The sequence below is a fragment of the Copadichromis virginalis genome, linkage group LG12 (assembly GCF_057382275.1).
Source record: "Copadichromis virginalis isolate Kocher_CV1m ecotype Utaka linkage group LG12, C_Virginalis_male_GT1.1, whole genome shotgun sequence".
NCBI lineage: Eukaryota > Metazoa > Chordata > Actinopteri > Cichliformes > Cichlidae > Copadichromis > Copadichromis virginalis.
This window is the reverse complement of record NC_140629.1, coordinates 15,004,303-15,032,158: the sequence shown is the minus strand read 5'-3', so window position 1 is coordinate 15,032,158 and position 27,856 is coordinate 15,004,303. Positions and strand designations below refer to the sequence as shown.

Sequence of the window (27,856 nt, the reverse complement as noted above, 5' to 3'; positions counted from 1 at the left end):
AAGCTAAAGAAGCAGGAAAGAAAAAAAGGCTGTTATCTGGTGACGTTATAAACACAGCGGATGATGTGAGTACCTGACATTTGTTGCACTTGCTTTTGTAAACTTTAATAATTTCTTTTATAATGAAAATAACACTATGCATTGAGGAATGCTTTTGTTGGCGCATGCTGTTCTTACTGATACTGATACCGGCACGTCACAGTTGAAGGAAATTCAAACTGGTGTATCTCTAAACAAAATCTTTGTTCACAATGGTGAGATGCTTGAAGGACTGACTAAGAGGACAAGTGCAGTGCAAGGATAGAAATCCAACAGTCTGACTGTTCAATTAATACAAAAACTCCCCGGGGAGGTCTGTGGTTTCCACTGCTTGCATCGACCAACACTTACTCAGGCCCAGAGTTCTCCAACTATACACCAGATGCCCTTTCGAACCGGCTCAGTGTAACTGTGCCTTTCATTGTGTCTTCATGTATCAATCTGAATGTAGTGTTACATTTATGAAGTTGTTATTTTACTGTATACATATATGAGCTTTTTGAAAGGTACAGGAATGCTTTTCAAACTGACTGTTAGCAAACTTGGGTGAAATCTGAGCCACTGCTAACCTTATGGAACAATTATGGATCCCTCAACAGTTTATTTGGTGGCTTATTTTGCAGTTTCAACACTCAGAAGGCTGAAACATGTCGCAAAGTTTGGCAGAACAAAGATGGTCTGTCAGTGGTTGGCAGATTTCTCTCATCTGTGCATTTCTCATTTCTTCACTTATTATAAAACTACAAACTACAGTGCTGTTGTTCTGAATTCATTCTGTTGTTCGGTCCCGCCGTCTCACCTCTTCTTAGGTGCTTTTTCTTGGTTTTGCGGCGCATGCCGTTGATTCCTGGCACAGGTTTCATGTCGCTCTTGTTGATGGGGGGTGGGTGCAGTATAGGTTTTGGTGCTCGAGTCAGGCAAACGGGCAGACCTGCAGCGCACATCAGGATACCTGTCATACCTGACGCATGGGTAGGGCACACACACAGAAAAATAAACAAACATTACTCATCTCAGCAAAAACGATCATTTATAGCTGATTGCTAAACAGATGCTGCACAGCAGATTTGGTCTAACCTGCTAAGGCTGGGTGCACTGGTCCAGAACCAGTCAAGTTTTTAACTGGGAGTGCAGGAACCCTTTAAGAAAAAAGAAATGAAAAGGCATAAAAATAGTAATATTATAAGTACAGTGTTGTTACAGTCCCTTACTCAAAGGTCTCTACAAAGAGAATTGCTCACATCACACAGACAGATGCTTCTCGCCATGCGGGTCCATTTAATACACAGCTTATAATCTGTAAATGACCCTGCGACTGCTAAAATGGATGGTAAACGGTCCCATTTGTGTACAACTGCTTGTTATGCCACAGCTGAAAAACCTGAAAGCAGCAGACAGTTCTGCTCTGCGTGGCATGAAAAACACTCAAGCTAAAATGTCAAATGTGCTTCACCACAAAGACGAAGACAACTGCAGTAGGATGAGACAACTCGACTTGTGCAAAGCGCTGCCGCAGAGTCTGATTCAGGATGACATTCGGAGAGGTTGAAGTTCATGACAAACACAGACGACAAAGACAGTTGACTTGCTCACTCTTCAAGATCTATGAAGCACAGCGGGCAAAAACAGGGGCATTAATATGAGCGCGCAAATTTCCCCGAGCGAAGCAGAGCACAGGAACACGTTTCCTTTCCCTGGATTAAAAGTACAAAGCCATCAAACTAAGAGTTATTAAAGCTGAGATTACACTGCCCTTTAAAAAACACCTAATAAATAAAATCACACCAAATGTGATGGTGTACTCAAATGTACTCTTAGTGCTGATCCCAAGCCCGGGTAAATGGAAAGATTTTCATTGGGAGCTACGAGGATAGACAGCATTAGAAGTCAGTACATGAGAAGGACAGGTTGGGTCAAGCGATTTGCATTTAAGTTAAAGAGGCAAGGCAGAGGTGGTTCGGACATGTACAGACGAGCGATGGTGGATGTATTGGACAAAGGACGTATGGAGCTGCCATATTCCAGGCGGAAAAGAGGAAGATCTCAGCAGAGGTTCATGGAAGTAGTGATAGAAGACATGCAGAGGGTTGGTGTTATAGAAGAGGAAACCGGGGATAAAATGGAGGCAGGTTATCCACTATGGCGACTCCTAAAGGAAGCAGCCTGTAAATTTTACTAAATTTGAAAGCAATGGACAGCAGACAATTATAAAAAAACAAACGTAAGCCAGTGTGAGACAATGTGATGAAAACAAGCACTTTACTTTGAAATGGATAGTTTCAAACCACACATTTTTATTCCTGTTAACAGTTTAGACTCCAAACAGGTGGAAAAGCGGACTAAAAAATTCTAATAAAGTTTTATAACCATTTAAATTCCTCTTAAATTGCAAAAATTACACTAGGACACTTGGTTAGGCCTTCATACATATTATTTTACGAAGAAGGAAGCCGTTGTTCATTTTTAGATTTATTGTTTTAATATTATTAGAGTTGATGGTAAGAATGACATTAGAAGAAGAAACCGCGAAGACTAGGTCACAATATGAACTGATGTGAGGATATTTTGAGAATGGTGGCTCCAAGGGAAAATCATATATCATGTCTCCATTGAGACCTCCAGAAATTAATATCATTAATGGGATTCTGGAATAAAATGAAGCTTGTATTTCACCACTTAGGAAATAAAAAAAATATAGGTCTGTACTTTAATGCCCTTTGGCAACAAGTGAAGATAGAGACAAAGTGTTTATATGGAAGAAATCATCTAGAGTAGAAGAACTGTTTAACAGGAAACAAACAAACTTGTGTGACAAGAGCTTGTGCAGACTGATGGACAACCATTACAGGAACATGTTGGTAATTACCAATGCTGTTAACTTAGGCCAGCTGGGGCATCAGCCTTACCCTGTGTGTTGGTCTAATAAATTTCTCAAGCACTACATATTTTGAACAAAGCCAGGGTCTCTCTCTTTTTAGGAAGGTAACCTTAGACACCTGTAATACAGCTCACTGTGGTGGTGCGGTGTAGATAATGGCTCGGCTCTTGGACGTAGAAGTGGGGCAGGTCGGCTGAGGGAGGTGCGCCGGTGAAAAGAGTGGCACACCTGGCCTGCATTCGGTGCGGGCAGACTGCAGCACAGAGTCATTACGCTCCGAAGCCGCACAGTTGTCGGAGGAGTGATTAGTAAAGAAATGTGTGCACTAACTACCTTCAACCCTGTGGTTACTGTGGCAAACCTGCTACACTTCTAAACCAACCCATGTTTCAAATAACGTGGAGTTAAAGGTAGCCATCATCTCCGGATGTTCAATGCTGTGCTCTCACTGAATCACTAGAGTTCTCAGTTTATTGACTACAAACACGTACACACACCTTCACACACACACTCCTGCGCACGTCTCTTTGCTCTTTGTATGAAAGGAGTGAAGTGTCAGACCCTGTAGCTCTAGGCACTGCACAAATCCGCATCAACACAGCGCTTTGATATTAGTGAGGGACTCGGTTCTTACACCAGGGGAAGCCGCTCAATAAGCTGAGTGCAATAACAAAGGGACACGAGGTCTGACTGAAGCCGATGTGTGCCACTGCATTTCTGGGAAGGACTCAAATACGCTGCGTCTCACACCAGCGGGCCAGAAACCGGGATCAGCTTGCTTTTGTTCTGGAGTGTAACAAAAAAATACAGCGATGTGCAGCTCTGATAAATGCCTTATGTCAGAAAGTCAAATTCAGAGGGGGGTGGGAGGTGGGGGGTGGGCACGTCAGATTTGATTTTTGTCCAAAAAAAGACACCAGTGAGTGATTTCACACCTTCAGCCACAGAGGAAGAATTAATAGACGAACTCACCTCCTGCAGTCTGCGCGTGTAACAAAAACTAACCAGTCAATACTTCACAGTACACAGCCGCCCTTCACTCAATGAAAGCACCAGTTTGAGTCAAGAGGTCGGCGGTCTATTTTTCTGTGTCTGGAATAAAAAATGTGTACGAAAGTGTAAAAGTTTATATAAAAAAAACCCAAAAACCAAAAGCAGAACAAAAGTAAAAAGTAATCTAACAAACAAGAAAAATAAATATATTCACTGCCACCCAGTGGGAGAATCCTTCAGATGCCTCCCTTTATGAGTGCATGTTTAATTTAAGCAGTTCACAGAGAGTCCTGTGATCAAACAAATCATTTTCATGAGAAGAAAAAAGGGGGACGACACAACACAAGAGCCCTTAACGCCATCTCATTGTGGACAAACTAAAAGCACACACAGCAGTGGATCTGTACTAGAACAAGACATTAGTTAGTTTCATTTGTACTGCATATAGATTCTAGAGAAGATCTCAAAAAAAGATGGAAACTCCGTGGTACGATAAAATCTACACAAGCCGAAACACAAAACACACAAACATTAGATGCTATTGATAATTCTTATCACCTAACCAGAAAGACACGCACTCCTACACATAGACGCACATCTTGGAGCGCGTTCTTTCCTTCAAATCTCTGATTACACATTAAACTGGCAGCCAGACAACCTGTAGCCAGTGTACAGCTGTGGACATCTGTCTCCTTTTGTACACAATTCTCTTGCCTTTCTTGTTTTTTCATTTAGAAATGGGAACCTCTGAAATCAGTGAACCCTGTGCCTCTGAATCGCGCCTTAAACCACATGACGCTAAAAATCTCGAACACGGAATAACTTTTGATGTTGATTATTTCATCAAGAAACGCCAACATTCATGTTAAAAACCCTGAGTTGTCCTCACCAAAACAGCCACTTTAGGGTTAAAACAATCAATGATCCTCAACAATGGGCTCTGTTGGCTTGTGCTCAGACCTTGAGAGCAATTATAACTCATTGTCAGCGTAAACAAGCGCGGACCTTTTCCACATTCAGCAAACTACACTGAACCTTGTCACCTCTAGATTGCTTTTACGCTGACAACTCCAATTCTTTTCATCCTCCTGTCTTGTGTTCACTTCTTTGTTCCCTTCTCTCCGTGAAGTAAAAATTAACCTGAGCCTATCTTTGCCCAAACCTTCGACAGTGTGTCCGAGTGGCATTTCTTATAACTAAGGCTGTAATTTCTAACCCAAAACCAATGTAATTTAGTAATAAACCCACCTCCCACAAGCTCATCCATCAACACCACAGTAATAAAGGCCCCTTGCAGATCATGGGCATGAGGGTCACTATTCCTCCTCTATCTCCTGCTCAGAGTAATACTTCTTCTCTGGAGGGAATCTCCCAGCTGCCTTGAGGACTTAATCAGATGTGATTCCCAAAATAAAGAGACCACATTAAGCCTCGCTGAGGAAGTGCTGACGGAGGACTAATATCTCCTCATCTGTTTATTATGCGCTATAAAGACAGAGTCGAATGGAGAGAACTCCACGAGTGCTTAATTGCATATTGATGTGTATCGCAGGAGAGAGAGGCTTGCCCCCGCTACAGTGTGGGTGGCAATGAAATGCCCTGAAAATAAGCAACGATGGCACAGACGATTTCCAAAACTCTGGCTCGGGATTTTTCCATTTATTTTAATAACAATTTTCATCATGAGGGGAGTGCCAGAGCAGGAGAAGCAGAGCAACACACTGAGGGATAATGATCTCAGGCCTCCAGTCAAAACTCAGGCTGGCTCCTTAACACGAGCAGCTCGTAAACACAGCCGATAGCAGCGAGGGAACGCACCCAATTAAAAAGCTCTTTCTTTCAGCTCATGAAGACAAGGCCTTGTTTTTTTTTTACCTTTCATCTTTCACCTGTCAGAGAACTGAAAGCAATACTATAAAGCAGCTCTAACTAAAGACCTGCAGCGCAGGGCTTAACCCGGTCGAGCGGAGAGAAAGTGCACAAGAGGAAGTGGTTTGACTGACAATGGAGGCCTAAAAAACACAAAACAAAACAAAAAAATCCCCAGAGGCCTTGTGAAATTCTTCCTCTGTTCATTCCGCTACAAATGATATCTGTTTATCTTTTAAAGAGGCAGACGATTCGTCGTTAACATTTCTCGTATCTATGCGTAAACACACAACGACAAGATAAATCTCATAGCGAGAACCTGCTGTGGTTCCTTTTTCGACGTGTCGATGGTGAGTTTGGTTTAAGGGTGAAATACTCGAGAACGATTAGATATACGCAACATGGTGCTGCACATAAATGATGCAAGACTATTGACTCAAAGAGATCAACACGAACAGCTCTTTTACCAGCAAATATTTAATGAATTCATAAATATCATGAAATATCTATAAAGATGATGCAAGCTAGGTTCAGTATTATTTAATGAACTGATTTTAAAAATAGTCAGTTAATTTCTCCCAGTTACATCACTGTGAACTGAATATCTTTTGGGCATCAGTTTAAAAAAAAAAACCCAAAACAAGCAATTCAACCAATGAGCAAAGAAAATAATCTAATAATAATAATTAATAAAATAATAGACAGTTGCAGTGTTGCTTCCAGCTCATGCAACAGTGTGATAAGAAGAAACAAAAAACTATGGCAGTCTGCATCTGTCGCTGAGCTGCACAGGTGGCGATATGTGGGCTGCTCTGTAATAAGATAAACTGATGTGTTGACACAAGCCAGCAGATGGTGCCACTTGTGATGTTTTCACACGTAACACAGATGCATTAAACACTCCCCCCCTCCCCTCCCCCGCTTTGACAACCACAACCTGTATTCTTTTCAGAAGATACAAAGATCGATATCTGGCCTTTTATCATCAATGGACTCGGGAACAAATGCGTTGTCTCGAAAACCAGCGTGCAGCTTTTCTCGCTGGTGGCTTGAAGTACACCTTGCCTGATTCATCCATAGCGGCTACCTCGTTTGCATACATAAAACAGCGAAATAGAGTCATGTGAACGAGCCACAATGTGCCAAATACCTTCCGTGCACCCAGCAGTTATATTAGAGCGTGGGCGTGTGAAAAAAACACAGATCTGATGTTTTACATTCTGTGTGGGTTACTCTGTTATCTGTCTGTAGCAGGCTTGTGGGAATATGCGAGGGAGTTCACGTTTCAGTTTGTGTCTGTGCGCTTGCAAGCTCTCATGTCCTGCTGTGTGTATGTTAACCACACTCATCCTGTGCGTCGAGCCACTCGCCTGGGAACATGACGCGCTCCGCCTTTTACCCCCTCGGTCTCTTCCTCTCCCTCACTCTAGCTCTCACTGTCTCGTAAGAAACTCATTGTGCTGTGAGGTAAAAAAGAATACGAAAAGAAGAAGAAGTCACATTTCGCCCACAGCTCTGAACACCTGAGCTGTCACTGAATTCTTGAAATGCAGAACGAAGCATCACCGAGTACGTCGCACAAACAAAGTCATGACCTGCTGTGGTGAGGATGGGGTGGGGGTGACACTGAATTAGGCCACAAAGTGAAAGCATGTGTGTCCAGGACGGTGTTATTCAAACATGCAGTAAGTGTGTCTCTCCCCATGAGCGGCGAGAACAAAATGGAATCAAATTAGATCAGGAGAGGGTTTATTTTAGCAAAAGAAAGCAGGATGGGGGGCACTGAAGTATCGGTTACAACGCTAGCACACTTCTATTCCTTGGTTCCATTCTCTGAATCGCTCTGAGGTCAGAGCGCTCTGCCGAAGCTCCCGTTTTTCCTTGATCCATTATTCATGCTTCCCCAGTGGAGCTCTGCCTCCGTGGCAAATAGGTTTCCACAGCTACGCCGGAGCACACGCGTTCACACACATGCAGATAATGATGCAGATAAACACGCGTTCAGATCATCCACATACAGTGTCAAACTGTCTTTTCACATCCCGTGACACAACAACCATAGCGAAGTGTGAGAGCAACAAATTACTTCAAAGCAGAAGCAACAGAGGGATCCAACGGAGGCTGCAGCATTTCACGCCTATCGGGGGCCGACATAAGCTCGTTATGGAGCAGTAACCATGGCGGGCACACATATGGAGGAAAAGGGTTCCTCCTCGGCCAGCTGGGCCAGAGGAGAATCAGCTGGACTTTTATCCTGCAGGTTCATTGATCGGCACGTTAACAACAGTAGTTATAAATTAGCAGAAAGAGGGAGAGAAAGACAGAATATACAGCACGGATTCAGGGTGACGCTTTTGTGTAGCAGACATGAAAATTGGCTCTTGGCTTTTAATATCCACCCGTTGCCTCTGTGGAACTGTAAATTCAACTGAATCTGAGCATTATGCCTCCGTTATATCGAGTGAAAGGCCACTGCCGACTCCAGAAAATCTGAGCTAGGAAAAGAGGCCAATGCCTTTGTGTGCATTTGCCTCTTGTGTACAATAAAAAATCTTTACCCTGCTGGGATGGCTCCTCTGGCAGTCCCCACGGAAATGCGCTGGGTGCCCGGACGGTTCAGATTGTTCTGTCCGTTAATGGTGAGAGTGTGGTGGCCATGGGCAGATGAAAGAGATGGCATCACGGGGGAACAGGGGAAGTTGGCAGCGGACAGTGGCAACTGCACCTGTTCAGCTTTAGCTTGTCCACCTCCCAGGCTAATGTTATTGTTGTTTGTGCCGGTGGAGCTGGATGTTTGAGACCAAAATGAAGTACCGGCGAAGGTATTGCTCTGCCGCACTACGGTATGGGTCCCTGCAGTGCCTGCGTTGCCCGCCGTCCCCCCGTGGGGTTTACGTCTCTGGGAGGCCAGGATGGCATTAGAGGCAGCTCTTGTACTGTTAACCAGGATGCACTGCTGGCAGGAGCAGGGCTGGCCAGAGCTGGCGCCCACAGGCCAAGACTGGGACTTGGGGATGGAGCCCATGATGAGCGGGTAGGCCAGGTCCATGCGCCTCCGCAGGCGTCTCTTTCTCTGGCTCTGCCTGTTGGTCTGAGACATGCTGTTGAAGTCGATGAGGTAGCAGAAGCCCAGAGAGGTCAGGTCCAGCCAGGGATGCTGCTTCTCATAGGCGTTCTGGATGGTCACGCAGATCTCCATGTCGTACGGCGTCCATGAGCCGTTATCGTTCTCCCACTCCCACACCACACCTTTCCCTGGGGCAGATGACGGATCATAGAAGTTCCTCTGGACTGGTCTCATGGTGCCTAAGAGGAATCAACAGAGAAGAGAAGTAACGTGAGGACGGCTTTGTATTCAGAAAGCTTATAACATGTTTCACTCCAGTAAAATTAGCATGTAGAAAAGAAATGGGGGCGGGGGGGACTCCTCGAAAATCCCATATCCCATAATGCATCACATTGTCCATAATATTCAATTCAGATTTCTTCACAAAACCTCTTTTGCATCAAAGCCAACACCTCCAGATTGAAAAACAAGGAGCCCAGAAACTGAAAAACCTGATGACATCATAAGGATCATTAATGCATAATCACTTCTCTAATGACGTCTGTGCCTCTGCATGGAGATTTTAAAAGTTTGCATAAGTAACCCTATGTATCACCACGGTTACTTATCATGAGTCATACTCACAGGCTTCACCACACATAATGAGAAGCTTGTTGGAGTGCCCCTTTAATGTATTTCAATTATTGATCTCACCACAGGCCGAAAATGAGATGGTGCTAATTTAATGAGAAAAAATAATAGATAATAGAACATGGGTTTGCCTTTCACAGTTTGGTGATGTATGCTCGCTTGTGTGCCGCTATAATTAACAGTTAATGAGTAAATGAATAACTGTTTGGATGATAAATAGACAGAAACTGCCTGTGACATTAGCCTGAGGAGATCCGCAGCTTTTCTGTGTAAAGCTCATCAAGTGAGCTAACAAGTGTTGAGACGCCAACTTGACCAACCGAAGGAGATGAGGTATAAGAGTTCACCTTCTGCCTGAAGCGATAACAAACTGGGGTGCACACATAGTCCAATCACTCAACCTTTGAAGCTCCTGCTGTGTCGTAAACTGCATGCATGGCCACATCATGCTCACAATGCCTGCTGTGTCCGTCTGAACGGTAAGGGGGTGGGGGGCATAAAGCCAGGAGCTTTGTACTTCTGTCCGTCTGCTGATGACCACTCAGCTCCCACCTCCATTATAACACAATTACTGTAGTCACATGGGAAATTAGGACACCTTAGCTTATCCATCTCCCCGCCACACGTCATCAGCCGAAAGCGTCATCCCCTCCTTCCCCCACCTAATTTAACGGGTAAATGCACACTCCCAAACCAGGGAGGACCAGGGTGATAATGGAGGGAAGGGAGTGTGTGCCGAGGATGAATGGGGGTGGGAATGAGTAGAGGGTTGGTGGGCAGCAGTAAAGCAGTAAACCCTCCGGAGCCAGCATCAAGCTGGCTCCGGAGAATAAAATGCATCAGCAGGATCAGCAAGTCTGACCTTGAGTCGTTGCTGCAGACTGCTAAAGGACTGGGCTCGACAGCTAATTTTATTTGGAGCGTCTTTAGAACCACGCACACACACACACACACACGCACACACACACACACATTTACAGATGACTGCTCAATGAGCCAGCTGCCTGTGTCTCTCACGTCTTCAGTCAGTCAGCCGTGCACAACTTTCTCAGCCAGTCACATCCATGTCTGCTCACAGCTTGCCAACTTGCTTTCTTATATAGCACTATGCAAAAGGGTAAAAACCACCTCTTGTTTCTTTAAATTTTGCTTCAAGTGAGCCAGAGTTTGTTGTAATTAAAAAAAGGGTCTTGAGCAATAGTTCTCCAGGGTTTCTAACGGTCTTTCTGCTTTTTCACCCATTTCTAGTCCAGTCGACTGGACAATTTCATAGCTCAGTCCTTGAACACTGACCTGTGAAATATTCTACAATAAAAAGCACCTGACTCAAGGGATGAGCCATTGGTGTTTCTACATATAACATCTTCAGGCACTTTCCTACAGCAGCCTGTTGCAAAAACACATCACGTTTTCCTATTATATTTAGCCGAATCTCAAAATAGCAAGTTGACAGGCATGATATAGAATAACAGCAAACCTACCATGTAATAGCATAATATATCATAATATTACTCTTGCACCAACGTGATTTCCAAAGAGTTACTAGCAAAAAAACATTGTGTTTCTCAGCACATGTGCAGCAAGTCCTTAAAAAATGGGAGAAAACCATACAAGTGGAGTGACAAAGAAGAAGTACCAGGCCTAAAAAAAAAAAGTACAGTAGATGAACAGTATCTGAAAATCATCTCTTTAAGAAATAGGAAAAGTTCAGGCAGAGACCTGACACAGGACCCACAGAGATGCATCTGGACCTTCGGCTGATCAGTGATTGTCTACAGTCTACAGCTGTAAAACACAGTGGAGGCTCTGTCATGGTTTGAAGCTGCATTTCAGACAGTGGTGTTAGAGATCTTGTCAAAATTGTCGTATGGTTTTACCACAATACTGAATTTCCATGTATGTTTGCATGCTTCCCATTGTGGTTTACGACTTTTGCACTGCACAATTTCCATCGAGATAATAAAAAGAAATAACAAAGATTTCAGCGTATTTCAAAAATACAACACGCACATTAACAAAGCACTAATTCCTAAATTTAATAATTTTCTCTATACACAAATCAGGGGAAAGCTCTGACCCCCTCATCACTGTGGCAACTGTGGGATGCATTATGTTCATGGCCCGATGGATGGCGGCACAGCTCCAAACAGTCTTGACCAGCGTTAAAGTGTAAACTGTAAATATTTAATCATGTGGAGATGTTTCATTCCCAGTCTCAACTTCAGGGAGGAAGCAAAGATGGACATTATCTCTTTCTGTAATCCTGTTAGGTATTTGTGAGCACTTTGATGGTGCACCATGCATGAAACGAGCTCAACTTGAAAGAGTTTCTTCAAACAGTTCAGTGGGTTTTAAAGGATGAGCGTCTGGCAGTCAGGTTTCTTGAGTGTAACTGAATGAGGTCAGGACCGAGCATTGCTCAGCATTTACAGCCAGATAGCTGCACAGTTCAGGACTCTCATTCTTCACCATCACACTGGAGTCGAGCATAAAGTTGTCCAGTAACTAAACACAAGGGGTTGTTTGACAAAGCTTATAAGGTGTGTATGTAGGTTAAGAAGGTGTGGGGGATGGGGTGCTAGCACCTAGATGTGGTTTGCTGAGAAACAGTTTCAGAATGTAACTTCTCCTTAAAACCACACATTGACATTTCTAGTCAGATGAAAAGCCAAATTAGCATTTTGTGCTAACTCCCATGTTTAATGTGATGAGTATCTACCAAGGTCATTTTAATTAAATCATACTGGAACTAGTAAAAATGAGACCTTTGAATTTGGAAAGCTAAAATAAAAACCTTTACAGTTCGGTATTTGTCAATTTGGTAAACTTTTATCACATTTCTTTTGACTGACATGCTTACTTAGACTTTGGATGTCTAGAGGACTTCTTTCGAAAAGTTATCTGGTTTTTACTGTTACTATTTCATTTGAAAAATTAAACAGTAATTTATTAAGTACACACCATTGTTTCGATTGTTAATGAAGGACAGAGCAAAAAAAAAAAAAAATACCCAAGATAAATAATCCAATAAATCTGACTTTAAATAAACTTTAAATATTTGCATTCTTGTGTAGAGAAACTATGAAGCACACCGAAGAAAACACCAGAGGTCACAACAACACTTTGGTCTGGGAGCCTCCTGTAGGAAGCTTTATACAAAACATACACCCTGAATCTCTTCTCCGAGTCTCATGTTGGGCTGTAATTCTCTGCTGTGTATCCTACCTTCCTCTGTGAAAACCCAGGACCGAGTTGTTGACGTTCTCCCCATGACCGTTCTTGCTCTTCCTAACAGGAAACGAAGCGAGAGTGGCTGCTTCCTGTCTGAACCTGTGCGCCTTTGGCAGCCATCTTTCCTGCCTTCCCTTCTCATCTCTCTTATCTCATCTCCCACATTGTCCTCTAGCTGTCCTTTCCCCAACACCAGCATGGTTTGCTCTTGGGCAAGCTGGAGCTGTGTGATGTATTGCCACATTGGGCCTCACTGTGGGACTCTAGCCCTACTGTCACACGGGGCCAGGAGGGTTCAGGGTGAGCTTCATTGCCCTCTCACATCATGGCTGTAGGGAAACTTCCCTCTGTCTGTTCATCACATGACACCATGCCAGTCTCCATCCTTAATAGCTTTGTTTTTCTCTGGAAGTGAAGGAAGCCCAGTCTGAATCACCGTTTTATATGGAAGGACATGCATCATTAAATTCTAACATCCTTGGCTGCCCTTAGAGGCTTACAGCATAGAGACACAGCAGATTAGCAAAATGATGCTTTGTAAAACATGCCAAAGGTTTATCTCTGAAGAAGACAACGACAGCTCGCATATCACAGCAGGAAACCAGCTCCAAACACTGCAAAAACGAAGCTTCTGAGAAGATGAACTTATGTCTAAGGATTGAAGAGATGCTATCGCCTTTTATTTAACCAGCAAAACAGCTCCTTCAAACACAATAGACATAAACAACTACAACATCTTAAAAATGTATTGTTATATTGACCTGCGGTTTAAACTTTAATAATATATGGGCACTGGAATTTTTTATTTCAGACTGGGATCATTTGTTTTGTAGTCTGTAATCACGTTCAGATTAAAACATATTTAAAATGTAACTGTATGCACAGAGTAACTTCCTCATTTTAAAAGAGGTGAGAACATTGTGATTGAGTTCGTAGTATAATATCCTATGAGATTCAGGCTATGAATGGAGATTCACAGGTTCTCCTGAGCATCAAAGAGCCAGACCAAAAAAAGTCCATGCAACTGCTAACCCAGCAACCAATGGGCTCAGCCAATCGATGACAGGTGATACAATCACCTAATAACCCAACCATATCATACACCCCAAATCCCCAATTCAAAGACAATGAATCATTTCTGCTTGACTTCCATAAGCAAAGCTTCTTTTTTTAGGTATAGACACAAAAACTGTTTGGTTGGGTTGAGACGGACACGGTCAGGTTGAAAACAACATTACAACATTAACTCTTTAGTTTTAAAAACGATGCTAAAGCTGAGACCAACGCGTCCCACTCAAGCAGCCCTATGTGACAAGTTAAGATTCAGATGCCTCTTCAAATATCAAAGCAGAAAACAATTTTTTCAATTTTCAATTTTGTTATACTAAAAACATGGCCACCGGTATACGCACTCATTCTGTCTTTATCCTCTACTTATAATGTAACACACAACAAACTAGAGGAAAAAAGGCTTTTACACCTCGTTACAGTTCATCGAGGGAGTAAAACTACTTCCTTCCACGCAGAGACCCTCTAAATCTGTCACTCGGGTTATGACACGCTAACTACTCTGCGGTGTGTTCAAGAAAACTGTGGTCACAAGAGCCTTAAAGAAAACTGTCAGTTCCTTATGATCTCTTGTCTTGCCGTGGGTAACACCTGCATGGCTGCTGCAAAATACACAGGATTTAATCTTTGCTGTCACACTGAGGAAAGGTTTTGCTGTCGCTGAAGCTGTCTCTGGGGTCTTAAAGGAGAAAGGGCAGGAGGAAGGGTTTGCTCGTATGTGAACCTTCATACAACTGCTTTCCCTGAGAAAAGCACCGACGGAGTCAGCACCTCATCTCCTCTCTCATCTCATCCGCTGCTGACGCCAGCTTTCCCTCGCTTTCCACCGTCTCTCCTGGATCTGTTTCAGCAATGCCTCGCTGAGCCATTCTTCACATTTTCCACTCTGTCACTCACTGGACCCCGTCCCGCTCTCACTCAACGCTCAACTCTTGGAGCGAGAACAAAAATCTGTGTCATTGAATTAGGGCGCGCATCACCTTGTAGTTAATGCTCTTCTTTGCACTGCTGCTTTGGGAAGAAAGGCAGAAGAGAAGCGCCAGGATCAGGCACTATAATATGGCCTTATAATTGACAAACCTCTTCAATTTCCCTGGGGCTGCGTTGAACCTATTAGTGCGGCGGTTTCCAATTTAACTACAGACGGATGGGGGCCAGTAACAGGTCCAGCATCATATGCCTTGATGGTATCTGAGAAGCAGAGCTACCTATTCTTTGTTAGAAACCAGGCAGCCCACTGCCATAAAAGAGAGATCAGTTACAAAACGTATTTTAATGTAACCAATATTACATTAACTTGATCTTGCGCTTTCACAGTGAAGAAAACCACATTTTTGGGTCAGCTGTGGCTCAGGAGGTAGAAAAGGTAATCTACCAGCCTAAAAGATCCCTGGCTGCTCCAGTCTGCATGTACAAGTATCCTTGGGCAAGATCATGAACCCTGAGGTGCTCCCGATGCATTCATCAAAGTGTGAATGTTAGTTCGAAAGCACGTAGGCTGGGAAAAAAGTGCCTTTGTGAAAGGTCAAATTGGGCTGTAGTATAAAGTGCTTTAAGTCCTTGAGCAGAGTAGAAAAGCGCTATATAACAACCGTTTAATTTACCATTCCCCAGTTAACTAATTAACCTTCACTTTACAAACTGTCCAAAATAGTGATAATGTGCTTTTTTTATGCTGCGAGCCAATGCTGACAATAACCGGACTGATTTAGTGGCTATTTAACAGACCATACAGTATATGCACTATTTTTGTTTGATTTGCTGTGAATGCATTAAATTACAAAACTTGCACCAACTGCCAACAATTTCAATGCGGCGTGACCAGACCCAAACTCCGTATTATCACCTCTGTTAAGAGCTGCATCTTCAGCTACACCTGAGCAGTTTTCAGCAGCTTTCCAAGTGTGTAAAGTCAAGTGTGTGCTCATCACTTTTTCGACATTCACAAGGTTGCACACGGTGAATTCTGTGTGACAGGTTGAGACTTTTAACGTAGACTTCTACTACAATGTCCCGAGGCATCTGAGGGTGAAGATTCAGCGGAAATGAGGGGAAATGTGATGCAATCGGTTGTTTTTTTGTTCATGCTGACACAATCCCTGTTCACCGGATTTGCCTCCCTGTGATTCTGGCCCACTTCCAGAAAATTTGAAGGGTCCTTGTTTTGACACACTGGAGGCGGACCGGCCTGCTGAGGTGCAAGCACAAAGACAGGGCTTCTGCAATTCTTCTTCTTTTGCAATTCATTTTTATTTATAAAGCACCAAATCACAATCATTATCAAGACCCTACAATAATACAGAGAAAACCCCAACAATCAGACAACCCTCTATAATCAAGCACTTGGCAACAGTAGTAAGGAAAAACTCCCTTTTAACAGGAAGAAACCTTCAGAACCGGGCTCAGCGAGGAGCAGCCATCTGGTGTGACTGGTTGGGGGTGAAGGGAGGAAGACAGGACAAAAGACACACTGCTGAAGAGAGCAAGAGATCAATAATAATTAACAGCACAGCTCTGGAACAAGATGACACCGAGCTGTGATGTTTACAGGCACATCCAGGTAACCTTTGATCATACCCATTGTAACATCGTTATTGAACTGCAACTTAGAAATCAGGCATATTGAAGAGGTAAACACATAATTAAAGTCGGACAAAATATAAGGGGTGCTTACTGTGACATCATCTTGACTGCACCTTCTTCCAAACTTCAGCTACAGAAAAGCATATCTTTCAGAGCATGGTTTGCCACAAATTAATATTTACCACAAGTTCATTTCATTTTACAGTTGAACAATTCAACAGCACAACCGCGAACCAACGTAGCACCTAGGCACAGGCTCTTCAATTGCCAGCACACGGCCTTCAAAATACCGTCCATATGAACAGTGAACGCATGATGAATATGCAAATAAATCCTACAGTATGGGGAAAATAAAATAATTGAAGTGCGTTTGATGTTTTCTAATAAACCCCAGAGCACAGCTAGGGAAAAAAAACAGGACTTTCATCTCTCAAAAAAGGGCCTTAGCAAACAATAAACCCACGCTGGCTATTAGTGACGATCAAGAGACAGAAAATCGTGGCTAAAAAAAATGCACCGTGGAAAGATCTATCTCAAAACAGATCTGTGGCTACAACGTAAATACGAGGAGAAGTGAACTTTTCATTTATATGCATGCACTGCTGCGAGAAAAGCTCTCCTTTTCAAAAGATGTTGTCATACCTGTACATGAAAGCCTCAAAATCTGTAAAAGCATTATCTGCTCATTAACGAATATCCTGAGATCAGAGAGCATAATAATGAGCCTGGCAGTCTGGCATTAAGCTGCTTTAACAGCATTATATGTTTCAGTGTCACAGTTCTCCTGCTCCTCTCTCACAAAATCACACATTAAAGCTAATATTCTAGAGTGAGATGACACTTTATTTCCCCCCAGCACGCAGTTCTATCTATCTATCTATCTATCTATCTATCTATCTATCTATCTATCTATCTATCTATCTATCTATCTATCTATCTATCTATCTATCTATCTATCTATCTATCTATCTATCTATCTATCTATCTATCTATCTATCTATCTATCTATCTATCTATCTATCTATCTATCTATCTATGGGCATACATGATGAACGAACAAAAATGGAAGAGCAACCGCTGGTTGAAAGGTGGTGGAGGAGAAAAGGCGTAAAGGTGATTGAACAGGAGAAAAGAAAGGGGGGAGATGCAGGGGAGAAAGACAAAGATAGAGTGAAGGTGCGAGGAGAGAGAAAATGGGGAGATGGAAAAGGGCCAGACAAAAGTGCACAAAGAAATGCTACGTGAGTGTATTAGGAGAGAAGGAGCAGATATGTGATGAGGGGAAGTTTTCTGCCAACGAAACAATAAAAAAAGAGGATGTCTCACTTCTGCCCGAGCTCAGAAAGTGAACACTGCAGTAAAACCGGCCCAACTAATACAGTTTTGCTGCCAGCAAGACAAAGTGGTGAAGAAAAGTGGCGTAACTCCCACTGCAACCCTACACATCCTCAGCCCCTTCAACACTCCAAACTCTCCCACACCTTGGCCTGGGGAGCTGGCCAGTTACCATGCGCTTGTGCAGAGCTTGCACTTACTGAGGTAACAAAAAGAGACAGAGAGGGGCAAAAAAAAGAAAATCTTCAGAAAATTAAGTTACAGTCCTGTCCACCTGCCAGCTCCTGTAGTGCCGCAATAGACCCTGAAACAACCTTCATAGATGTCGTGACGGTTCTCGGATGAAGAGGTTTGAATCTTCTGCTCTCTGACTCATTTTGTTTGTGTACATGCATGTGTTTGTGTGACCACTAGAAGACTCTGAACTACCCTGAAGAGGTGAGTGTGTTTGAATGCACAATGGCTTCTGCTTCACACCACTTCAGCCTCATCACGTCCAGCAGGAGCCTCGTTAGCGTGTCAGCGCCGTGCTGTCACATCACTAGGGCAAGCGAGTAGGAGGCACAGCCTCAAGCACCGTCATAAGACACACAAACACACACTAACATGCAAGCTTGGCTTCACACAAACATAGCTCCACACTGCCAGACAGCAGTGCCAGGGTTACAGTTAAACAGGTTTCTTGTTAGGAGTGAGAGGCACTTTCACACACGGGAAACAAAATCCTGCTACGCTAACTTTTCCAGTCAACTTATAGGCTGACAAAACTGAAAACAGCTTTTGACAACATTCCCTTTTGAGTTATGTGATCAACAAAATTTTCTGGGATTTTTCTAGGTGGTACCAATCAGCTGGTGCTAAACTAACAAGCTAATCAGTTCCAGCTTGCTGTGGGAATTTACTGTGGCTTTAAGGGCACAACTGCATTTTACAGTAATGACAGGTATTATGAAGCCATGGAGTTAAGATGTCTATGGGGGAAAGCCATGTGGACATGACATCTGCCTGCCCATAATTACTGGACACTGACTTTTTTAGCTACTGCATACTGGCTTTCCTGCAAAAAAAAAAAAATCAGCCTTTTCAAGTGTATAATTGTAAAGATGAAATGGTTTTATGTAATAAAAACAAACTTTCATCTGGCTTCTCCCCCCCCTTTTTTATATTTTCCATTATATTTGTGGAATAAAATGAGTCACTTACGTTTTTATTTTACAAATATATTTGAATTTGAAGAGTGAAGGAACTGAGATGATGTCTTTGTGCACTATCCCATTGTATGTGATTCACAGAGTACTGTGCAAAGGTCTTGAGACAACCTTCAAATTTCTTTTTATTTTGCTAGGAACATGAGAAATAGGTGAAGAGATTTATTCAAATGTGCAAACATACATGGAAATACAATATATTTCCATGCATGGAAATATATTGTACACAGTTGTACAATTCAAATGAGTTTAAAGGTCAGACCGCTTTTATTTTTCAACACAGCCTGAACTCTCCTAGGCAAGCTTTCTAGATAGTTCCCCAGGCTACTTGAAGGACACTCAAAGCTCTTCTTTGGATGTTGGCTGCCTTGCTTTTACTGCATTTGCACTGTGTTTGGGATCATTGGAAGTCCAGATGGTATTGTGCATGTCGGGTCAAAATCTGACCGTACATTTCTGTGTTTACAGTTTTACCCTAATTCTCATCCTTAAGAATGGCTTCTTGACCGTCACCCTTCCACTGAGATCATTTCTGATGAGAAAGAGCAAATAGTGGATGGATCAGCTGAAGGGTCAGATGCATCCTTTAGGTCCTGTTACAGGTCTTTGCTGGATTGTTTTTTCTTAAGGGCATGGCTTTCAGACACTTTTCATCTGCTATAGATAATTTTTTAACCCTGCCACTTCTTCTTTTGTCCTCCACTTGTCCTACTACCTCAGATGTTTTAAAATCAGTAGGTCATCAGGAATCACCTTGGTGTAAAAATATAGTGGTAACAATTTTATGCAGGCAATTTCATAACATTCTTGCATAACACTTCTTGTATGACTGCTCAAATGTTTAAGAGGTCACTATTAAATGTGGTGGTGCAGTAATTTCACTACATTAAGAGAGTTGACTATTTTAGCTTCCCTATTTTTGCATTGCATTAGCGATATTTGAACCACCTCTAAATGCAATTTGGTGCAACAGCATCATGTTATTGAAAACAAAATCTCCACGACTGTCTGGAAGAAATGGAATATACTGGACTGCATTGCAGGTATACCCGCTAAAATGACAATACTGTCAGTGGCATTAATATCTTGATATTTGTGAGTGATTCCAAACATATGGCCAAGCTCTTACAGCTCATCATACATTGTTGACATGCTCTGTTCAGCAGGGAGAAAGTGATATACACAAGTGCAATTCCCACACCACATGGTGCAGTATTCAGCCGTGACGACACAATATTTCACGTCAGGCGTCACACCGCTACAACAGACTGTACATCAGTGAAATCAGTGAAACCCATTTACATGCTCAGCAGAAAGCTGACTGACGGCCAGCCCAAATCGGAGCCGACTTTGAGGAACAGCTCGCGTGGTTCACTGTCTGAACTTAAGAAAATAATTCCAGCAGCGAATCAAAGGGGAAGATTTCATGGATACCCAGGATCCATTATTGCACAAAAAAATATGAAGTGGAAGATAAGCGGCGATGGCGGAAGGGGCTAGATGGAAAAAAAATTGCACAGAATATTACATTTGACAAATAAAAGAAGTCTGACTCACTGAGATGAACAGTATGCAGTAAATTAGTTTGCTGAGATGGGCTTTTATAACCTTCACTTCATGGCTGTCAGACACGGTCAGGTCTTATCAGAGGAAACGCCTGGCTACATTAAAGCAAGCTGTCACTGTGCCAGAGTACAGTGCTCAGCTTTGATCAGCAGTAAACTGGACATGGTGTGAGAGAGGTCAGCGTATATCAGACCACCCGGTAGGGTGATGAACATTTTATCTACTGTACCCCGTGACAGATTTACCAAAAACAACTTCACCTTAAGTATGTTCTACTTTCCCGACGAGTTATTAGGCCCAGACCTTTTCCCAGCTGAATCACAAGTGTAATCACATTTCTGCTGTGTTCATAACTCAAATTTAATGAAGAGACATTCATCTTTTGTCCAGTCATAATCGCTCATTTTAAAAGCTCACTTATTTTCACTGCAGCGTTCCCTTTTCGATTATTGAGTCTATTAAGAGGAACCAATTCATGCTTGCTAAGGGCAGATGTCAGGGCTGAATGTAATCGGGGTCACGTCCTTGTTGCAAAGTTGCTGTTGGTTTGCTAAAAGCTTTTATTGAGCTCAAAGCCTGACCACAGATTCGACAGACCTCATCAAAGCCTACAGACGTGACACAGTGGCACGCTAACTTTTGAGGGTCAAAGTATTTTGAGAAACCCATTATACAAACCCACTTTTCAGTAAACCAACGGTAAGGTAACATTAAAGAATCTGCAAATGAAAACTACAAATATGAATATGGATGATAGTGTTATGTGAAGGTGTGGTTTGGACGCGCCTGTCTCACAATGAAAGGTCATTTTCAGTTCAAGAACACAACTTTATGCTATCGAGGTTCTAACAGCTCATTACGCCAGACCTCGGAGATCCCTTAATTATTAATGGTAGATTCGACACAGTGCTGGAAACATTGCTTAAAGAATTCGGTCCATATTGACATGACAGCATCACGCAGTCACTGCAGATTTGGCGGCTGTAAATCTCCCTTTCTACCACATCCCAAAGGTGCTCTGTTGGATTGAGATCTGGTGACTGTGGAGGTAATTTAATTACAGGGAGCTCATTATGTTCAATGAACATGATAATTTGAGCTTTGTGACATGGCGTGTTATCCTGCTGGAAGCAGTCATCAGAAGATGATGACTGCTTTACACTGTAGTCGTAAAGGATGAACATGGTCAGCAGCAGAACACTCAGGTAGGCTGTGGTATTTAAACAATGCTCGGTTTGTACTAAGGGCCACAAAGTGCGCCAAGAAACCATTTCACCACCACCACCAGCCTGGACTCTTGATATATAGCAGGATGGATCGAGGATTTCATGTTATTTACACCAAACTCCGACCCTACCATCTGGATGTTGCAGCAGAAATTGAGAACAAACAGTGAGGCAGTGTTTTTTCCAGTATTTTGTTCTTCAGTGTCAGTTCTTTGGCTATCCGATTCAACCGCACCATGTTCAAGGTCACATAAATCATCTTTCTTCCCCATTCTGATGCTCAGTTTGACCTTATGCAGGTCATCTTGGCCATGTCTACATGCCTTAATGCAGCAGTCCCCAACCTTTTTTGAGCCACGGACCGGTTTATGCCCGACAATATTTTCACGGACCGGCCTTTAAGGTGTCGCGGACAAATACAACAAAATAAAACTAGTACCGGTACCGAAAAAAAGAAGATTTATTCATAACACACGTGAAAAGACCCAGGAAAACCGAGTAAACGATCAAAACGATAACAAAATAACGCTGAAAACCGATAAAATCCTGAAAACCATACATTTCACACCTGAGCCTCAACTCTCGCGGCCCGGTACCAAACGACTCACGGACCGGTACCGGTCCGAGGCCCGGGGGTTGGGGACCGCTGCCTTAATGCACTGAGTTGCTGCCATGTGATTGGCAGATTAGACATTTGAGTTAATGAGCTGTTTCAATCTAGTATCACAAATGATTACGGCATTGAATGACGTATGTACAGTGACTGAAACTAGAAGGCTGCCAGTATAATCATGTCCCAGTGTTTCTGTTTACCATCTTAAATGTGACTTTAATACCAGAATCAGAACTACTTTATTAGACTTTTTTGTATTCTTTTGTCACTTAAGTCATTTCTCACTTACAGTACTATATGTGAAGCTTGTCCAGGGCTTTCATTTCTCACATACTGGGCACAAGGGCTGACTTTCAGGCAACACTTTCTCACCTTTTCAAAAGCTGACAGCAGAGTCGCAATATTTTGTGACACTGCAGGATCCCTCTGACTGTCAGTCTTCTACATCAAGCCTCTTAAATGACAACAAGCTGACGTTCGTGACAAAACAAAGAGGCGAGAGGAAGCGCTGAGGGCTCGCCACAGACTCATATAAACCTCGAAAACTTATGGGGAAAGAAGTATAGCCTCTGTGAATTCTATGTAGAATTATTCAGTAGCTTAGAAGCAATAACAATGAAACAAAATAATTGTATTCTGCATGCATTTATCATTTATCCTTCACAACGTTGTGGAGAAATTTTGGTCCACTCTTCTTTGCAGCGTTGCTTCAGTTCATTGAGGTTTGCAGACGATTGTTTATGCACAGCTCTCTTGTGGTCATACTATAGCATTTTAGTTGGGTCGAGGTCTGAACTTTGCCAGATTTGTTGGTGTGATTGTGATCATTGTCCTGTTGCATGACCTAATTTTGGCCAACTTTAGTATTTGGACAGTTGGCCTCACATACAACACTTTGGTATAAAAATTTGTTCATGGTAAACTTGCTGTCAATTTCCCATGGCTGACAAACCCAATCATCACACCTCTACCACCGTGCTTGACAGATGGTATGAAGTGTTTGCGCTGACATCCTGTGTTAGGTTTTTGCTGAATGTGGTGCTGCTTCAATTTCAGCAAGGCTGGCAAGATTCCCAACACGACTGACTGACATCCAGCCTCCATGAAACCATGACAGAGTCTCTACCATGTTTACCTGATGAAGGCTGTATCTCTCTACTGACCTCCTGTGTACAAATTGATGACAATTTCAATTGAAACCTTTTGGTCATCACTTACTCTTTAGCCATTTTCATCCTTAAGATTAGTTTCCTGACATCCACCTTTCCACTGACACCAGATGAGGCTTCAGTGAACAGTAGATGGATCAAATGAAGGGCCAGATGCATGTATTTGTGGGATTTTGAGATACTGCTCATCTGACGTAGATAGTTTTTTAGACCTGTTACTTCTGCTTTTATACTCCACTTGACCAGTTCCCTCAACTTTTTTAAAGACATACTGCACAGCATACCGAGCTTTGTCAAGTTAGGTGCAAAATACTGTTTTATGTTTGTCAGCCTGTGTTATGTCTGGCATTTAACTGAAGACAAGTCAACAAATTATGTGTTTTTGGGTGTAAGCTGCTAATAATGTTACACAATAATTAACATCCTTCTTATTTTATCAAGAACACTCCCAGCACTCCATCATTCACGTTCATATCAAGGTCAATTGTTTAGTCATATGTAATATAGTTTTATATGGGAAGGAACACTTTTAATCTTTATGCTATCTTCCAGATAAAGCCACTCTTTTTATCTGTGAATCAATAATGTGTCAAAATATAGAAAAAGTAACAGCGATAACAAAAAACTAAAGATGTTGTAGTTGTCTTCATTGCTGACCAGCATATCTCTCTCTAACTGAAATGCATCCAACAAAACACGAAGGAGGCAACTGCTGTTTCAGCTTGATAAAAACTGACCCAGAGGCAACACTTTTACACACAGTTTGCAAACCTGTATCGACAGTGAAACGACATTATTATCATTATCATTACTTCCTGAGTTATGACGTTTGATAACGGCCAGAAAAGGATTATTGCAAAACATCATGATGCAACTGTGAAGCAAACCTTAGACCTTCAGGATATGAAATGTCATCATTTCACCATTTCATTCTTTAAGAAGTTTGTGTCATACTTTGTCACACTTCACTTATCAGTTCTTGAGCAATGGCCAAACAAGGCCTTTGTCAAATCATGGTGACCCTTTTACAACCAAACCAAAATTAAAATCAGCTCATCAGTCCAAGGACATTTGTGTGGAATTAGAAGAAATTCCCTCATTCCTGAAATATTGTGTTCAAGAGTATAGCACAGACAAGCTGACAACATAACTCCTCCACACCGTGGCGGTTGCTGGCACGAGGCATAAAAATTGATGGTGTGAGCAGCTCCTCTGAATAGCACAAGCAGAGTTTGGCTGCCAGGAAAACCTGGCAAATATTCCTCATATCACAGGCTACTGCAGGATGCTCCTCATGCTGGACAGTCACAGGACTTGGACTCTTACCAACAGCCATGATTTAGAAGTACTAACAGGTGACACGCAGACAGGAGGAGCAAAAAGTGAGAATGCCTCGCATTGACATTAGGCAGAGCCTGCTGGGCAGCCAACAACCAAAATAAGTGATGTTTTTGTGTAATGCATATGAAAAGTAAGCTTGAGTTTATCCCACGCCTTGTTAAGGAAATACATCCTTTGTGTTCATGAGTTTAAACAGTTGTGAGGGCAGCATAGAAATGCACACATAAAGAAAAACACAACAACTGACTACTATCTATTTTTTTTACTTACGACCGGCCGTCAAGCTGCAGTTAGAACTGGACCACGTAGTTTATTATTGTACACCTGACAGGAGGGCTGTCGAATTCATGGCTGGCATTTTTTCAAATCTTACAGCATGTAAGCTAGTTTTTCTTTTTAGTTTCGTTTAACTGTAACAGCCTTGGCCTTCACGTTGTTACCAGTGTGTGACAAATAAGTCAGAAAGTGTTGGAGAACAACGGCAATCATCCCTTCGCAGATCCCTTAAATATATTTCAGATGCTAGCATTGCGCTTCCACTGCAAGCTAGCAGTTCTGTGATTGGCTGTTTATTAACACAAAAAGTAGTCTGATGTTCAGATTACTTTGGGATGATGTTTTCCATCCATTGCAGCCGCTCACGGACACCTGGCTTATCACTTAGATGCTGTTGAGGCAGCCGTCCCTTTTCAGCATTAGCGGTTTGTCGTGCCTCCACACTGCTAAAGGAAGGTCTTTCGTTTTTTTGTAAAGCAAGTGAAAAAGCTAAGTCTGAGGCAGAAAATCCCACACTGTCTTTGCGTATTCACTGAGTCTGATCAAGGGAGTTCTGAGTTTGGCTCGCCGCAACCGCTGGCAGCCCGAATTGCGTCACTGCAGCTCTGATCTCAGTCAAAAGATGTTTTCAGTAAATGTTAGACCATACGGTGTAGATCAAAGACACTCTATTGGTTACAGCAGGAACACTCTGTCCCTTTTCAACGTGACAGCTAGCTAGCACTTGGCAGATTCTCTGTGTTATGAAGCCGCACGGAAATTCTTCAACACAACAAACAGAACAAGACTCACTTTATTTATCATATTTTGGAGCAGCTCTATCTGCAACAGACTGGAAAGAGTTATTTATCTAGGAAATAAAAGCACCCAAGATGAGAGTGATGATACTTAAAGACACTGCTTCGACATGCTAGAACAAGATCGAGAGATCGGCCCATAAATGGTTCCAGGAGAGAGGCTCGTTTAATCAAATAATGCTGTGATCATGCATACGTCTTTATTAGCAGGAGCAGCAGCAGACAGACGGGCTGAAACAGACAACAGTTACTGATCTGACTGACCTCCTAGAGCGGGCTGATAAGCAACCAGTGCAGAGAGTGGCTGTAAAGCCGCTTCCTTGATGAAAAAGTAAGATATCTGCTTTAGAAGTTCATGCGCTGGATTAGAAGGAGATGTGGAGATGCACTTTAGCTACCAACGCCAGTGGTTTCCAGGGGATGCACAGCCTGCTCATCACTATAATGCAATGAGGATAAAGAATCATGTGTACCGTTTCACAGGTAACCGCCAGTCAAACTAAACAAGCAACTTTTCACTCTGGTACCTTGTTGCAGACATCTGCCTCTATAAACAAAGCATGTTGTCAGATAAGTGATAAAAAACACGGGCAGATGACTTCATAATTAAAAACAGGCACGCTTTGATGGGATGGATGGCGAGGTGTCTGAGCGCATGTGAGAGTGAAGGAGCAGGGAAATGTGCGCGGTGTTATTATCCTTCCCTCCGCTCTGTCACCTTCCATCAGGAAAACGTTCCACCTCTCCCTCTGTTCCTCTTCTCTCCTCACCTCTGCCTGCTCCCCCCCCTCCCTCTCCACGGCGCTGCTGCTCCTGTTCCTTTCCTGCCAACACGCAAGTGGATTTCACCAAGCTCGGTGCACTGGAGAACCTGAGCACAGGGTCTACCAATAGGCTGAGCATCATTTTGCTGTTGCTATAAACATCCACTCGAAGTTTCATATACATGCACACTCATTTATGTATGATTCATCTCTTGCAAGTCGAAATACACCCAGTATGAGAATGTAGTATGACATCTTCTCACGCAGTGTGTCAGCTTGTGCACCGCTTTCTTCTTCAGGTAACTCTGTCTGCCTTGTTTCTATTTCTACCTGCTTCTTCTTCACATTTCGATACCAAATGTGCATTTTAGAGTCGCTGGACTCTCTGCTTATTTTCTTTCTTCTGACGCAAGTGGGATTTCACAGTCAGAGCTGATGCATACAGTACCTGACCTTTACCACGTACATCGCAGGGATCCTTTTTACAGCTTCCTCCCACAGACCACCAGAACAGTTCCCACACACACTTACTACTTACTAAACGACAATAAAGAAGAAAAAGGAAAAAAAAAGAAAACAACACACAAACGCGCCACCCTCTTTTCTGGTCTACAGCATAACAAGTGCTCGAGCACATTCACAGGTAGCATCCAAACCACAACTACTGCTGTTTGTCAGCTCAACACATAACAGAAGATGAGAGCTTTTGACTTGTGGCACTTTCAACCATAATTAGTCAGAGAGGGCATTTAGCCGAGGGAAATAGGGCAGAGAAGAAGAGGTTCTCACGCTCGTGAAACAAAAACAAACAAAGAGCTGCTCCATCAACACAGCAGCCAACAGCTGCTGATAGAGGTTATCTCTGCAGTCACACATGGGCCAGCTCACAACAGTGACTGCACACACACATGTGGCACGTATGCAGAAATGACCTGCACGCTGCTCTCTGTTGCAGTTCAAATTGATTTATTGTATTTATGTATTTTCTCAACTTTGTGAGAAAATATCAACATCATGACCTATTAAAGCAAGGGTGTCAAACATAAGGCTCGCGGACCCAACAGAGACTTCAATATGGCCCCACTCGACAGCTTTGGAAAATGTGAATGTGGGTATTTTAACTGTATTTCCCCAGGTTTTAAAGCTTTTCTTATTGATGAAGACCTTCCCCCGTGCAACAGATAAACAATTAAATAACAGAAA

The 27,856-nt window shown here is 42.7% G+C and overlaps 1 protein-coding gene across 2 annotated transcripts in view; it reads right to left on the bottom strand.

Moving 5' to 3' along the window:
- dtx1 (deltex 1, E3 ubiquitin ligase) overlaps positions 1–27,856 on the bottom strand; it is a 48,095-nt gene that overhangs the window by 13,908 nt on the left and 6,331 nt on the right. For both annotated transcript variants that reach the window (XM_085474879.1, XM_085474880.1), the window contains exons 3-5: positions 8,338–9,085; positions 1,117–1,178; positions 839–1,000 (exon numbers count right to left, since the gene is read on the bottom strand). In XM_085474879.1, the coding sequence (XP_085331005.1) occupies positions 839–1,000; positions 1,117–1,178; positions 8,338–9,085 (972 nt within the window). The remainder of the gene's footprint in view (positions 1–838; positions 1,001–1,116; positions 1,179–8,337; positions 9,086–27,856) is intronic.